Raw genomic sequence first — 16,959 nt, 5'->3', positions numbered from 1 at the left:
AGGCAATCTGCGTCGGCGTGTTGGCGGCCACTTCTGTAAGACACTTTGAAGTTAAACTCTTGGAGGCGTAACGCCCAGCGGGCCAACCGACCGCAGGGGTCGCGTAGATTGACCAGCCAGCACAGAGAGTGATGGTCTGTGACGACTGTAAAAGCACGTCCATAAAGGTACGAACGAAACCGTTGTACGCCGAAAACAACGGCGAGACACTCTTGCTCTGTTACAGTGTAATTGCGTTCCGACTTGCTGAGGGTGCGACTTGCATAAGCGACAACGTGTTGATTGCCCTCATGGCGTTGCATAAGCACAGCACCCACGCCGATGCCGCTGGCGTCAGTGTGGAGTTCAGTCGGTGCTGTCGGGCAGAAATGACGTAATATTGGCCGCGAGGTGAGGAGAAACTTGAGCTGCCGAAACGCGGAGTCGCATTCGGGAGTCCAGTGGAAAGGGGTGTCTTTCTGCAGGAGACTTGTAAGCGGGTAGGCTAAATCAGAAAACTTGGGAGCGAAACGCCGAAAATATGCGCAAAGTCCTAGGAAACTCCTGAGCTCTTTCACTGATTTGGGTTCTTTGACACTGCTTACAGCTTCAACCTTCTGCGGGTCGGGTCTGACGCCATCCTTGTCAACGAGATGACCAAGCACAGTAATTTGGCGTTCACCGAAGCGACACTTCTTCGAGTTCAGCACGAGGCCCGCTCCCTCTATGCAGTCTAGGACAATGGCTAAGCGGCTGTTATGTTCGGCGAAGGTCCTACCAAAAATAACAACATCGTCCAGATAACACATGCAAACTTGCCACTTCAGGCCACGTAAAAGCGTATCCATAAATCGTTCAAAAGTGGCAGGAGCGTTGCAAAGGCCGAAAGGCATAACATTAAATTCATACAACCCGTCAGGTGTCACGAATGCTGTCTTCTCTTTGTCTTGCGGGTGCATCGGGATCTGCCAGTACCCGGACCGTAGATCCACCGAGGAAAAGTAGGAGGCTGAGTGGAGGCAGTCAATGGCATCATCAACGCGCGGAAGCGGGTAAACATCCTTCTTTGTGACAGTGTTAAGCCGGCGGTAGTCGACACAAAATCGCCAAGTGCCATCTTTCTTTTTGACAAGGATCACTGGAGCAGCCCACGGGCTTGAAGATTCTTGAATGATGCCGCGGTGCAACATGTCACGGACTTGTTCATCGATTATCTGACGTTCGGAAGGCGAGACGCGGTATGGCTTCTGTCGAATCGGATGTGCAGATCCAGTATTGATCATGTGATGGGTACGGGAAGCTGGAATCGGCGGTGGTTGGTCGCGACCAAAGTCAAACACGTCAGCATGCTTCATAAGAACGGCCACTAGTACCTGGCGGTCGCTAGTGGGTAGGGATTTATTGACCATGGCTAGGAATTGAGAGTCGCTCAGATCGCGGCATCTAGTTGGACGAGACACGTTGTCAGTGATCGCGGCAACTGGTACAGAAAAACGTTCTTCAAAGCCAGCAAGTTTTAAACCACATGGCAATACTGCAGGTTCGTTGGAGTGATTGACAGTCCAAAGAGGGGCATGGCCCTTGGTCACATGGACGACGCTGCGGGGTACTAGCACACTTTTCTTTGCACAGTTAAGGGAACAAGGTTCCACCACAGCATCGAAGGCATCAGAAATCGTGCTCGAGGACACAACGGGAACGAATATGGCAGACATTGCTGGAACGACGGTATCTTCAGAGACAGAAAACACTTGGGCAACCACTGGCGAGTCTTCTATGAGAGCTGACCGAAGGCCAGGACTTAACGATATGCCACCACTGCGGAAGTCGAGAGTAGCGCCGCACTGGTGCAAAAAGTCAATACCGAGGATCATGTCATGCGTAGAACGAGGGAGCACCGTGAATTCAGTTCGGAACATGTGGCCAGCGATCACTACATTCACAAAACAAATACCAATCGGAACCAATGATTCTCCCCCTACACCCCGGAATATAACAGCACGATCCCAAGCGAACATTATTTTACGACCCAGGCGGTTCTTGAAAGTTGAACTCATCACTGACACCGTGGCACCAGTGTCCACTAAGGCCATGACGCAAATACCGTCCACTAAAACTTCAAGGCGGTTCCTTAACATAACAATGGGCAGAGGAATTGGCACTATCGATGATCCGGCGACCGCACCTCCATCGGCCGCACACGCTAGTTTCCCGGGGACGGTGGGGAACGACGTTGGGGAGAAGGCGAGCGGCGAGAGCGGTGCGGAGGTGGAGTCAGACTTCGGTCAGAGGCAGGGGAGTCGTTCCGTGGTGGCGCGTAACTGGATGGGCGCTGAGACGATGTGAAGACACGGTCATGAACAGGCGCATTGAAACTAGGGCGAGGGTATGACCATTGGCGCTGGGAGCGGGAATACTGGCCCCGGCGACGGCAGAATCTAGAGATGTGACCGATCATACCACAGCGGTAACAAAGTGGTGGGTCGGGGGGGCACTCGGGATAACACTCCTCGTAGCCAGTGTCGAAACGACCATCGTACTCCGGCTGCCGCAGGTGGCGTTGCGGACGAGCTGGCGCCCTGCGGCCGGGGCGGGTGATCCGGGGAGCGTCGCTGTAATCAATGCGAGGAGCACGGGTAGGGGCCTGGCCAGACGAACTCCAAGGGGAGGAGCGGTAGGCGGGAGCCGCCTGCAGAGAACAGCTCTCATACGGGACCTCACTGCGGCGCGCAACATCTTGCCGGGAGAGTTCGTCACGCACGATTTGACGAATGACGTCAGGGAGAGTCGCCGCATTCACAGGCTCGTGGAAATCCACGCTGGCGACGGTGGTGACGTTAGGCAGGCGACCGAACTTGGGAGTAATTCGACGCAGTTTTAGAGCTTCAAAGGTGCGACAGTGCTTGATGATATCCGTGGGCGAGGCTAAATTTTCTTTACTAATAAGAAAGCTGTAGACGTCCTCTGCGATGCCCTTGAGGAGATGACCAACGCGATCTTCGTCGGACATACTGGGATTAACGACTTTGCACAGCTTCAAGACCTCTTCTATGTAAGTCGTGCAGGTCTCTCCAGGCACTTGCGCTCTCTGAAGCAAAGACTGCTCAGCGCATTTTCGTTTGGCAACGGTATCCCCGAAGCAGCTGCGGAGCTCTTCCATGAAGCGGTCCCAACTCGTTATTGATGCCTCATGGTTTTCGAACCAAGTTAGCGCGGTGCCATCGAGAAAGAAGACGACATTGGCCAGCTGAAGAGTGGCATCCCAGCCGTTGTATTTGCTCACCCGCTTGTAATTGGTGAGCCAATCATCCACGTCTTCGCCAGCCTTCCCGGAAAACGTCCGCGGCTCACGGTAGTGCTGCCAAGCGGGCGTTGCTGCGCCGGTCGGACGTGCGTCGGCTTCCTTGGGCATTTGCACGGGCAACGGTGGCAATCCGGCGATTCTTCGGCTGCAGCGGTTGCGAGAGGGGTCCGTGGTGATCGACCCAGCACCTGCACCACACTGTTACAGGTTCTATTTACAAATACTATTTACAAGGCAGGTCGAGAAGAAAGCAGAAGAAAAACAACCAAAAGAAAGCAGAAGAAAAACAACCACATGCCGCCGGTGGGATCCCACCGGTGGCATGTGGTTGTTTTTCTTCTGCTTTTCTAATCAATTAGCATTAAGCGATAATATATTCAGTAATATTCTAAACTGATCAACACCACAAATTAAAATAAATAAATTTAGAAAAAAATATCCCCTGTGCCCCTTGGTTTCTGTGTCTGTTGGCTTCTGTCATATTTATAACGAGCCCCTCATTCCCCTTCCCTTGTTTTCTTAATTGCTTAGCGAGGGCCTCGGTTCTGGCAGCCTTGACGCCATAGGAAGCATAAAAGGGTTCTCACGCAGCTTCCACCCTCTTCGTTCGATGACGTTCTACGTCACACCTGCGGTAACTCAGGACGTTCCACATCCGCCGCTTATGAACGTGGGTGGCGCTGATGAACACTCTGAAGGTTATGTTACTTGTAAACATAAATACCCCCGAAAGCAGAAGATTTGACAGCCGTCGCCGTAGCTCAGAGGTAGAGCACCGGACGCGTAATTCGGAGGTCGTGGGTTCGGATCCCACCGGCGGCATGTGGTTGTTTTTCTTCTGCTTTTCTAATCAATTAGCATTAAGCGATAATATATTCAGTAATATTCTAAATTGATCAACACCACAAATTAAAATAAATAAATTTAGAAAAAAAAATCCCCTGTGCCCCTTGGTTTCTGTGTCTGTTGGCTTCTGTCATATTTATAACGAGCCCCTCATTCCCCTTCCCTTGTTTGCTTATATATATATATATATATATATATATATATATATATATATATATATATATATATATATATATATATATATATATATATATATATATATATATATATATATATAAATAACTAATGCTGCCGCAGCGTCTGATTATTACGCAATGTACGTGCGTGGCGCCCAAAATCGCATTTTTGTTTTTGTTCGGCCTATCATATGTGCCGCATCGCAAGATTCGACGCTTTATGAAACGCCGCCTTTATTTCCATTCCTGTTCGCCATATTGCGGCCGTGAAGCATTAGCTTGAAGTATTGAACGCGCCCAGTGAAATATGATGTGAAAAACAAAAGGAGCTATAAAGGAGGTTTGTGGGGCACGGCGTCATTTTTTCTCTTTTTTTTTGCTATCGCTCCGTGTTACCCCGTTCATTCATATCAGTGAGTCTCGCTTTTAAAGACCACTGCGATAAAAAAGAGAAAGCTAGCCCTGAAGCTGTAAAATCGTGTTACTCTTACTTTTCCCTGCCTGTTTATGCCTGCCTCGCGCATAATTAAAGCGCAGATAGGCCGCAGTCAATACTTTTCGGCGCGCGATGCAAATTCTGTACCACTGGTCTGCTTAATAAATTGGCGCGCTCTCGACTTAAACCAGCCAGTTTTATGTGGTTAAAAGTTTTTGCCAATACTCTGAACACAAATGTTGGTTATTAGTTTTGTTGTCGCCTCTCATTTGACTACATGCTGCTGCGTGACTTTTCCGTTTGTTTCATCTTTCGCTTATAATACCCTGCCTCTCCAAAAGCTGGAAAGCAGACGCGAAATTTTGAGCGGGCCAAAGAGAAGGAGAGAGCAGAGCCGGCTAGCTGGCGGCCCGAGCCACTTCGTTCTGGTTCCGCACTATCGACGCCTTTCTGTTTAGCGGTATTGGCGATAGAAGAGCGCAATTTGTTAAATTGTCTCCGCCAGGCTCTTGTATTACAAGCACTCCCAGTCATTAATGGAAAGCCAGTGCGGCATGCCCTTTCGGCTTGTTTACTGTTGCATTTGTTTTGTTTTGTTTTTTTCTTTCTTTAGCTCGTCACTTCTTTTCTTTCCTCTTTCTTCAGGCTTTCCCTCGGAGTTCTTCGGACCAAGGTGTAATGGGCGACGCTTCGATAACGGCCAGCAATCTCTGTTTACGTCGGTTTCTCTTTTTGTCTCCTCCGCAGCCAAACTCGCTCGCGTCGCGCGCTCGTGAACAAGCATTGGAATTTTTATTTGACATTTTTTTTAGTGCGAAGGGTTGTTAACGAAAAGTTTTTGCCGATAACGACTGCCGTTTGCTCTCTGAACATCAAACAGCCAATTGCGGAAGTGGTTTGCTTCGAGACGGGTTGGTTTTTCTCTTTCATCATATTTTTGTGCGGGAACGGTTGCTTGATGGCAAACTTTTACTAAGAGCGCCCGCGAGTCTGGTTTTTTTGTTTACTTTGTTTCAGTGGTCAGCTTTTTATCTGTCTTCTTTATATGAATCTTTTTAACCGAAAAGCAGCTCGGCTCAAAAAACTACCCGCACGTATGTTGCGCGGGACAATCGAAACATACCTGCGGGAAGTTTAGTATATCCGGCATCTCCTCAGTGAAATAAGATTGCATAAAGATAGTTCATTCAAAGGTGAACTGCAAAAAAAAAAAACAATGTAAATCAAACAAAATGCGAGCAAGAGTTCTTAGTAAATTTTCATTATCAACCAACCTGACCATCGGTACCTTATCACCGGGCCCATCCGGATAGCTACGGAATACGGGACCCTGGACTATTTCATTTCATTTCATTTATTGGTTTTGTTTGGCCAGTACAGAGACTGCAAACAAGGGAGAGCAAGCTAAAGGTGCCTAGTAGCGCCTGACAGAGGCCTGCCCTCACCATGTAAAAAACAAAAACAAAGTGGCACTTGGCAATGGTACAAAGTTTCCATAAGTAACAGAAACTAGAAAAGCAGCATAAGAGGGCTGAACCCCCTAGACGCCTTCCTCCTGACAATTTACAATAGAAATTTTTTTTTCGCTCCTTCTGCCCGGATGTGTTCGCGGTTTTGGTTAGACTTTATCTACGCCTTTAAGCCATCTCATTACATTGTGTTCAACGGCCAGAGCAGTAACTAACCCTGCGACTCATCGTAGCTAATCTCCCATTGGTTGATCTCACTAGCGCAGCTGGGGAGGCTAGCCAGTAACGAACAAACTGAGCACTTTTTTTTTTGGTCTCGGGTCTCGATCTTTGTTTACCGTGGTCAGTGAACAAATGTAAAGAAGAAACACGGCTTCATGAAAGAAGAAAAAATTAAGAAGATTAAAAATACAAAATGGTCCCCCCCCCCTCCACCCGCGAGGGATAACCCTGCTGACATAGTTATCAGTCCAGTAATTGCTCGCTTGTTATCTCATCCGTGTACCTCTCTAGGAGTCAGGAATGTGCAACGGCAGATTAACACCTTGCTTTTTCAGTGCGCACATCTATTCGATTGTGAGAAATACAACTACCCATGCAAGTAGCTTGACAAAAACATTCAAAACATATGAAGAAGTTTTCATTTATTGCATCTTTTCTATGTTAGTTCGTGCAGTACGTGACTCTTAACGACAGCCTTCAGTCAACTAACTTTTCCATTTATAATTTCAGTCTATTTACATATACCTATAGGTATAATATAAAATGAGGTCCAGGTTATGAAACTCTCAAGGGTACCTCACAAAAAATATTAGACAAAATTTCAGTAAAAACAATAACGCAATGTTAAAAGAAATAGGCTAATATAAGAGGTCAGAATACAGCACCGTTGACTAATATCCTATAATAAAATAGTTCTTTTGAAGATAAACACAACGGACATGTAAATTAAAAACCCTTGTGTGATGCACAAGAGCAGTAAAAATCAGAAAAGGAAGAACAAGGTTTGGAAAAGTAGAACAAATCAATACATAATATCTAAAATATTTACAAAAGAACATGAATAAAAATATTTACACTGTTATATGACTCTGGTCTAACGTAGTCAACAGATGGTATTTTAATTTCTTCATAGGAACCACACATGACACATGATTCAGTCTAACTCGGCCACTTACCAGGTGTCTGTGTGTACATATTTGCTGTCCGGCTCTCCCTGTGCAATTCATTGTATTATGACAACATCACCCTCCATTCGCACTCTGCCTTTCCTTTTTCTTCCTGTCCCCTTTCCACTTGTGGAATAGCAGGCCAGGATCACGTTAGCACCGGCAGACCTTTGTACATTTCCGCTTATTAAGCATTGCTTTCTTTCCTATTTAATTGGACAACGTGTTGCAGAAATTTATGCTCCTTTAGTTAGCAATTTTGCCTAACTACTTGTAATCTGTGACATAAAATGCTCGCGTTAGCAGCTAACCTTATATTAATTAACAAATATAACAGTAACAAGTAAGGCGAACACTATGAAATAGGAAGTAATAAGAAGTATCTATAATAAGAAGTACGTCATATGAAGTTGACAGTGATTTAATTTTGTGTTCATAAAAATTATGTGTGATAATTAGAGCAAAGAAATATTGTAATGTTACTCAATAGAAACAGTAAAGAGGAGCAACGCGTGTGTAGTGATATGATTAAACACGATAAGTTTCAGTGCTTGAGTTTGTAGGTGTTGAAGATGTGAAAAGAGCACAGTCTAAGTGCTACCACATGATCAAAGAAAACACTACAGTTGGTTCTGACTGAACGCTCTGTAAAGAGTTACCATTATATTTCATGGAAACTAAATGCACGCTTTTAATATTATTCTTACCGAAACGCAACTTTCTAACAAAATGTTTTTTCCTCTCGATGAAGTTTACATAGGCAGCGAAAACAATTGCGATGAGCATTACTTCTTGCAGGGATTGTAAAGTACTATCTGTAACAAAACTCCAAAATAAATATTCATAGTTCATGGAGGATTACGAAATTACATGAACTTTGTCTTTGCAGGAATAATATGAAGGTTACCATCCACGCACCAAGCAGAAAAATTATCTACATCCGCATTGAGCTCATTGTTTTGGCTAATAGCATAAATGATTGTTTGGTCTGCAAAGAACAGGGTGTCAGAAAAACTAGCATAGTTAAGGCTATCACTAAGTTAATAAAGGAGCAATAGTAGGCCAAGGATCGAACCTTGTGGCACACCTCTGGTTGCAAGCTTATGATGTGAAAGATGATCGTTAATGCTTAAAACCTGATTTCTGTTTGATAAATAGCTGCGAATGTTCAATAATGCCGGTCCATTTGACGATTCTGTGACGTCATAAGTAGTGTGGTCACCTTTGCCATTCATAATTGGAGCAACCTAAGTGCTGATCAGATCTTAATACTTCTCTTGCAGAAGGAATAGCTCAGAGTCTGCGGAAAAAGAATTAATGCAGTAGTTCAAAAGAAGAAAATATCTCGGAGTGCAGTGAGATCACACATAAACTCATTATAAGCTTATTAGGATTGCTACAAAAACAAGAAATGTCACCTGAGGTGTCAGAACAATGCGTCGAAAAAATGCAAAGGCTGATGACCAGTGCAATGATTTTAGCAAGTAGGTTCTGTATATAAACTAACAAGACATGGGCAGGCACGCCCCTGGTCTTAACAAGTCAGCAGGGAAAGCGACCAATGACGTTAAGAGCAACATTAAGTCTAGTATACCGGGCGTCCTTGCGAAGACTACGCAATTTAAAAATGGCTTTTTGACGATGAGTTTTACACGGTAGTGGTACCGGATCTCTGGCAAAAGCGCATTGGCTATAAGCTAGTAAGCTAGTTGAGTAAATTTAATGACATTGTTTATCAGTTGTAGCCTGGGTGTTTTGGTTTCTTAGTTTGGTTTCTTAGGGTTTAACGTCCCAAAGCAGCTCAGGCTATGAGGGACGCCGTAGTGAAGGGCTTCGGAAATTTAGACCACCTGGGAATCTTTAACGTGCACTGACATCGCACAGTACACGGGCCTTTAGAATTTCGCCTTCATCGAAATTCGGCCGCCGCGGCCGGGATCGAACCCGCGTCTTTCGGGTAAGCAGCCGAGCGCCGTAACCACTGAACCACTTCGGCGGGCGCGCTTGGGTTTTTAGTCATCCATTGGATGTTGAAGTCTGGACATCAAAAATTTTGAAACAATGATTCTCTTCGGCACTATGTCACAAGATATTCTTGCTTATCGGACGCGTCAAATCAATGAAGTGCCTCCGAAGAGAGAGCTCTCACCGCCACACCCAAGAGCCCATGTCAATATACGAAGCACATGTCACTCTCGGGCGGCTTCGCCCCGCCGCTCCAGCCCTCTGACACGGCTGGGGAGGAGAGGGTCACGTTGACATGTATGCCACCGTGTGACGCATGCCCGTAGGTGCGGTCGCTTCTCAGCCCTAGATGTTTCGGTCCGGCATGTGTGGAGCGCAAGGATTACGAGCGCCACGGCGCCGTGGAGAACCGCAGTTTTGAAAATCGAGAATTTGATAAGCTATTACTAAGAGCCACCTACACATTTATTACGCAGTATTTTTATTAGTGAGGTTGAAAACTGCATTAAGCGAAACCTGACTCACAGGCGTAAACCCAGGAATGAACTTCCGGGCCACGTGTGGAAAAACCATGGGCGTGGAAGAGCGGTTAAGCTTAACCCAGCAGGAAGCAAATGCTGACTACAACCTCTCCCTTTCTAGAACTAAAGAAAAGGCCGTATGTTAGAGCTCTGCAAAGAAAAGAAAAATCGCAGGTATTTCGCTTTGAGAGAAAATACTTTTTTTCGATTATAAAGAAGTAGTGAAATATGAAATTTTCATTTGTGTTTCTTGCGTGACTCATTTAAACACAGTCACGAAACACAGATTCCACAACGACATATTCCGATACTCATTTTTCCCACAAGCGATCCGTGAGTGGAACAGCTTGGCTAGCGATGCTGTCAATTGCGCATCACTCGAAACTTTCATCGCTTACATATCAAGCAATGCTGTATAGTAGACGCATGCGCGCTATGTTGCTTCTTGATTTCGTTGTCTGTTTGTTTGTTTGATATTTGTCAAAAGTTGATGCGTATTATCATTTGCTTCTTGAATATGTACTCATTTTTTTAGCTTTTTGTTTCTGTTTTCGTGTGCTAAATATTCTAACCTATCATTTACTCCTCTTATTGCAATTTTTAGCGTTTGTATAAACCAAGATGGAATGTATATCTACTGCCTCATCAGTTCAAATTGCTTATGACCGTGCCTACTTCTAGTTTGTTGCTTTCAATGTGTAATGTGTCCCTTTTCTGCAACGGCCTCAAATGTGAGGCTAGCAGTATGTTCAAATAAATAAATAAATAAATAAATAAATAAATAAATAAATAAATAAATAAATAAATAAATAAATAAATAAATAAATAAATAAATAAATAAATAAATAAATAAATAAATAAATAAATAAATAAATAAATAAATAAATAAATAAATAAATAAATAAATATTTATGAAATCATCTTGTTTGCCGCCTGGGAAATTCATTTCTCTTTGCAGCATTCACGGGCCTCGTGTAATGCATTTACGCTTGTTTTTGAACTACTTTCTTACTGCCCCCTTAACCAAGTAGTCAGTTATCCTGGTCGGTTTCTGACTTCTTTCGGTGCATTCTGATGACAGCACCAGAGCCAGTAGCACTCAAAGAACATCCAGTCGCTGTTCTTTAGGTTTTTTGATATACCGCTAAGCTCGCCCTTAGGCTGCACTCAGGCAGTTAGCATCTGATTGCCGGCACCCGTTCCTGGAACCTCGCGCTCTTTCCCGCAGCACTCGGCATATTCTCATCTCCTTCGAGCTGCACGCAATTTCGCTCGTATTCAAGGACGCATGCACTGAGGAAAGGCTCTGCAAGAACAAACAAAAACACGGAGAGGAAGCCGAGTGGGATGATAACGCGCAGAGATGGAAAACTCACGCCGAAAAAAAAATAGCAAGAAGAAATAAGTACGAGTGAGTAGTATGAGGCGAAGCCCTCGGCGAAAGTGCCCGCCCGTGCTGCAGGAGCAATTTTCCCCGCTCGACATAAACTGCGGAATGCTCTGGAACAAAGCAGGAGACATCCCGTGTTCGGGGTATGAAGAGCAAAAAGCTGGAGAGACGGGGAAAGGGAGGGAACTTCAAGCAAGCCCGTGTGTGTGGGGAAGTGCACCCGGAGGGAATGCGCCCTCCGGTGGTGCGCCCTGGTCTCGCTTCCGGAACTTCGCGCCAAAAACGAAGGAACAGCCGCAGCAGCAGCAGCAGGAGGAAGTCATCCTGCCGGTGTGCGTCCTTCTAAGGCGAGGTATGCGAGGCGTCTCCTGCAGAGGGAGCCTTGAGAGGCATCTCCGCAGCACGGGAGGCTCTCCCGGCCTTTGCTGAATCCTGCGTCGGCCTGTTCACTCTCGCTCTCCTTGATCTTTCTTTCTTGGTGGAATGACGAGGACGAGCTTAGCTTTCATCATTTTTCTGCTAACTCTTGGTTGGCTGCGCTGTCATATCCCCGCTGATGGTGACTGCTAGGTTGATATTATTACTGCAGCATCGTTTGGCAAAAGCCAAAGAACCCTGATGATTGCGACTTGAAGAGCGTAGATGTTGGTCGCCCTAATTTTGGCGTGGGGATCAACATTTTAAAAAATACAAAATTTGTATACAACCACAAAAGCTAAGCGCTTTGGCGGCCGGCTGAAATCCGTCTTTCTTTTTTTTTCTCCTTGCTCTCCGCTCCCTAAAAAAAATTGGCTCATCAACAGAAGCGTGCTTGAAGCAGGGCACTTTGTGTACTCACTTAATACAGCCATAGTTTTGGTCATTTTTACTTACGTTTCATACGTTTACATTTGACATTCTTATGACCTTCTTATTTCTTCCTTAGTAAAATATATTAAAGAGAAAAAACGGCTCAATAATTATAAGAGCATAGCATACCCGCCACTGGAAATGCGACCACAAAAGAGGAAAAGCAGAGTCAACCCTATCGCTGTAAAGAAAGAAATCAATATTCTATATTCGAGTTGTAGGCACATAGGGAACTGGTAGTGATATTTTTTTCGTAGAGACTGTTTGTTTTTTTGCCAAAAATACTTCCAGGCAATTCTGTGTTACGCCTAAGTTATTCTTCTCTATTGAGTTCTTCTTTCTTTAAGTTAGGCATGCCGTTCCTGAAATTGCAAAACGTTCACATACTTTGAGCGCACTGCGCTTATATCCGGCTGGCCTTGTGTGATTTTTATTAATTATTTTTCTGCGAAAGCAGTCCTTCTCATCGGAGTACTGTAGTTTCCCTCTATGTCTCTGCTATTTCACTTGTAGCAGTGAATGGAGAAAGCCACTGCCAACTGACCCAACTAAACGCCTTAACGTTCACTGCAGCAGAGGCATTTCCTTTTGTCATCGGCGACGGGTTTAATGATTTGTTTATTAACGACGTCTTCCGGGTCGATATCGAACACTGACCTCTTCATATCTTTCGCAGTCGATGAGAAAGTAGCTCTGTGTAAGGAATAAATGACACCGCGTTTTCAAGACTACGATTTATGAGGCTCAGTCTGGCAATTAAGACTCTCATGTGAGGATTTGGCTTATTCTGATCCTGACACTAGCAGGATCAGGTACATTTTTTGTTCATTTTGCAGAGTATCTGAGCGCGGATGTTCATGAAGTCACTGGGCACCTTTCGGCCTCGCAGTTTTTGGAAAAGTAAAATCTACAGATGAGCCTTTCATTGCAGTTTTGGTTTCTGTATTTGGCTCATTTCTAAAAAAAATTACTTGTGCTTCGCGGACGAGCTCCTAAAACGAGAATACCTTCAGGCAAAACAGTGCTCGAGTTCGGCGCGAGGCTTTTTCTTCATTACTTTTTTTTCAGTAGCGCAGTAATTATTTTCCTGTCTATTTCTGTTTTCGCCTCGTCCCCGTATTCAGTGCTGAAGACAGCAGGGACCGAGGAGCACCGTAGCAGAGGAGCGTCCCCGGCTTTTCCCTCAGTGGATCGGAGTTACTCCAGCGCGTTCCACACCAGTTGTTCGCCGCGGGATCTGAAAATTGAACGCTCCCTTGCATTGCGGAGATAGCTAGCGAGGCAGGAACTTAGAGGGGAAGCCTCGGGGAGACTCGCGTTTCTGGGGCACGCGTGTCTTGCCGCTTTCCCTTTTCTTTGCGCCCAGGGGCTGAAAGAGCTCGTCTTTCTTCGGAATCGACGCATGATAGTGCAGCGGCAGGCGCTGTGGCTGCAATCGGAGAACCCAGCGCCTGTTTTTCACGCGGCCACCGGGTTACAGAATCCGCCTGTGATGCTATACGGTCAATCTCATACTGCGCAATACAGTGAGTTTCCACGCTTTATTTGCTTCCAACCTGAATTTCCAACCTCGTTCTTCTCGTTGCCGAAAAGGAATGGAGATTCAGACTCTCTTTCAGGCCGGTGTTGTCCTTTTTCGTAGAGCTGTTTTACTTCATTTTATTTTATTTACTTACTTTATTTTACACCCACTAGCAATCTTATGCAGGCACTCGGACAGGAGTGGATGGACAGTTCACATAAAAGATAAGCACGGTTATAAAATAAACGCATTGCAGGATAGCAACTCAAGATTTTAAAATATGCTAGCTTTAAGAGACCACTGTAAAGAAAAAAATAGGGATTTAAGTGCAGTGTTGGTAAGAAGAAGGTTACAAAGCAATAGGCAACCGAACACAAAGGAGCTATCAGAAAAAGGAAGCAGCCTTGAATAACATGTTAATTTCAATACACATAGCTGCACTATAACTGCAACAAAAGTTCAAGCGTGATCGCATGACAGTTAAACTTGTAGAAAAGACAATACAAAGCAGAAAAGAATGTATAGAGCAGGTTATAAAAGATTTTAGGATTTATTTAGAAGTTGGTGTGTGAACGCATCGCCAACTGAGCTTTCAGCAGTTTGGGCAAACAGTGCATTCCAGTTATGGGTCACTCCGGGAAAAAAGTTCTTAACGGAGTAGGTTTCACGAGTGTAATCTCTTTGTATACTAATCTTTGTATCTTTGTATACTAATCTTTGTACTAATGTTTGCACTAATCTTTGTAATAATCTTTTTTATACTAACGTGTCTCATATACAAGTGTTATTCCAACTAGCGGCGGCGTAAGCACAACAGTTTGGCTTCCCAATACTTCAGACCACTCGGCCTGTGTCCGGCAGTACTCAGACATTTCGATCCTTCTTTCTCTGGCCCCTGCTCTTTCCGTGGGGAGCTGGCTGGCACCTTACACATGGTCTGGGCATGCCAGCGAAATCCTTCTCTTCCACCTCTAACCCATTCCCCTACTCATGAGGACTGGGAGGCGGCCCTGCTCGGCTGCCTGGACCTAACGGCCCAACAAGTCCTGGTTCAGCGAACTCGTGTGGCGGTCCAGACAAATGGGGTCCCTGAATAAGAGACTCCACCTAACACTGTAAGGGGAGCGGCCCACTATACGCTGCTTCCCTGCCAACCTCTCTGTAAATATTATTAAATGCTTATCATCATCATCATCCATCTCCGCAGCCTCTCCTGCTACATATTCGAAGTTGTAGCCTGTCGAGATGTGCGTAGAAGATCACCGTCTGTATCATCTTTCATCCACCCGTTCTGCGCCACAAATGTCTGCGAAGATCGGTGAAGAGAAGAAATGGTTTTGAGGAAAGGAAGGGCGCACCAATTGCATTACTTCTCGGGGTCACTTAAACCGTGCTGTGATAAAACGGTTAAGGAAGGGTGTGAAACGAGGAAGTGAAAAAGAAATGCCACAGGAAGGGGCGGGGGGCTGGTTAGAGATAAATATGGAGTGAGTGAGGTCCTTTAACGTGCACTGACATCGCTATATGCCCAGGCCTCTTTTTCAAGTCGCCTCTGTCGAAACGCGTCAACCATGGCCCGGATTTATTCCCGCTTATTTGGGCTCAGCATCCAAGAGCGGGCGAGCGCTACGGCGGTTCAAGCAGCCAGAGAGGCCTTGTGAATGCAGCGAGAAACGTTCAACGTGCAACCGAGTACGAAACAGGAAAGTGGCTTAAAGCGGAGGAATTTGATGGACGTGCAATGACCCACGTGACAACCATCGGCGACGTGCCGAAAAAGCGGAGCAACGAAAGGCGTCCGGCCAAGGCGATGGTCCCAGCGTTGTTTATACCGTGCGCTGTTGGTGCCACTTCCTCTTCTTCGGCGCCCACCGGCGCTGGTCACCTGGGTCCTTGCTCACCAAAAGCGTCGAAAGAACCTGAGCGTACTTCTCGGCCTCCTTTGAAAGGAGCTTCGCAGACTTGTGTTTGGCTGCCACCACCTGAAGAATGTCTTCTTTGTCCTTGATTTTTTTTTTTCTGTTGCTCGTCAAGTTTTGGCGCTGACTACTGACGCCCACTGTCAGAAATGAAGACTCTCGGCCACTCGCCATGGCGATCGTCGGCGGTGAATGCCTCCCAGGAAGTGCTCCGCTTCTTGAGAACTTCAGGCGTGACGATAAGCTATGGCTTCACCACATGCTTACTGACTTCGCCAACTGACTTCATTCTCCTCTTACTCCCTTTTCTCCTTCACTTTTGTAACATATTGCCCTTTCCTCCTAGTGCAGGGTAGCAAACCGGTTTCTTCTTCCAATTAACCTCCCAACCTTTCTTTCCCCTTCTCCTTCTCACCCTCATCCTCCTCCACAACCACCAATGAGCCTTGAATGCGCTACTACTTGCTTGCAACACATTTCATGCTGACACATACTCACGACAATGAGATAAACTGTTTTTTTTTTTGTGTTGCTCGGAATGAATTCGAGAGTCATTATTATACAATGACACACAATGTGTTTGCTCTCTGAAGAAACTCTCAAACATTGCAATGCCCGTACAGAGAAGCGGCATTAGTTATACACCTCCACGCCTCTACTGGCAGTAGTACGCACTTCATAACAGAAGTTTTGATTATGCCACCACACATTACCTCACAACGTTTTGACTGACAAAAATACTGCACTGTTCTCTTTAAAGTCCTGGTTTGGGCTAGGTGGTTAATGTTGAGCTTGCAGAAACAGTTAAAAAAAGTGAGGACAACATTAGAAAAGCACGCATGTGGACACCGCCCGCCTCATCCGTAAATGTGTCGTTCCGTCGACTTCGTTTTTGTTGTGCGGGTAGTAGGAGTGTTCTCTTGCTTGACTAAAGAGAACAGACGACTAGGAATGTGCCATCTGGGACCATGTGACCTATATTTATATTCATGGCGATGAACTCTTCAGCAACCAGATGCGAGACACCACCGCAGCAATAGCTGTTACACCACCCAGCAGCAAGGCCTTGGAGCCTTGGAGTATGTTAGGTTTATATTGTGACACAAAGAGCGCCATTGCTGTCTTTTCGTTCAGCGCTCGTGAGGTGTAAGAACATCATTACACATCTGCTATCTGTGACGTCGAATCTTACTTAGGTATGAGGTAAAGGTATGCCTCGTAGTGTTAATGCGTAGTAACGCGTAGTACTTTTTTTCGTTTGCGGCATAAATTGATTTTACCTCACATTTGCAGCAAAACCAGGCGAACATCGTCCTAAAACTGAAGTAAGAATTGGAGACGGGAATGCAGTAGAAATTATCCAAGAGCGTCCGAAATCATCCGCCCGGATGCTACCAAGCATAAAACCACTTCC

At 45.5% G+C, this 16,959-nt stretch overlaps 2 protein-coding genes across 2 annotated transcripts in view; one reads left to right on the top strand and one right to left on the bottom strand.

The window, feature by feature from the left end:
• The window catches only part of LOC149371618 (cell adhesion molecule Dscam1-like), a 437,517-nt gene that overhangs the window by 29,155 nt on the left and 391,403 nt on the right, over positions 1–16,959 (top strand). The gene's annotated exons all lie outside the window — the stretch shown is intronic.
• On the bottom strand, positions 1,564–3,486 carry LOC149371620 (uncharacterized). The gene has a single exon (XM_089567962.1). It carries the CDS (start codon positions 3,389–3,391, stop codon positions 2,183–2,185), a length of 1,209 nt encoding a protein of 402 aa, XP_089424088.1. The 5' UTR covers positions 3,392–3,486; the 3' UTR covers positions 1,564–2,182.

The sequence above is a fragment of the Amblyomma mixtum genome, chromosome 1, assembly GCF_055824585.1.
Source record: "Amblyomma mixtum isolate Tamu chromosome 1, ASM5582458v1, whole genome shotgun sequence".
Classification (NCBI taxonomy): domain Eukaryota; kingdom Metazoa; phylum Arthropoda; class Arachnida; order Ixodida; family Ixodidae; genus Amblyomma; species Amblyomma mixtum.
This window is presented reverse-complemented; position numbering and strand designations above follow the sequence as displayed.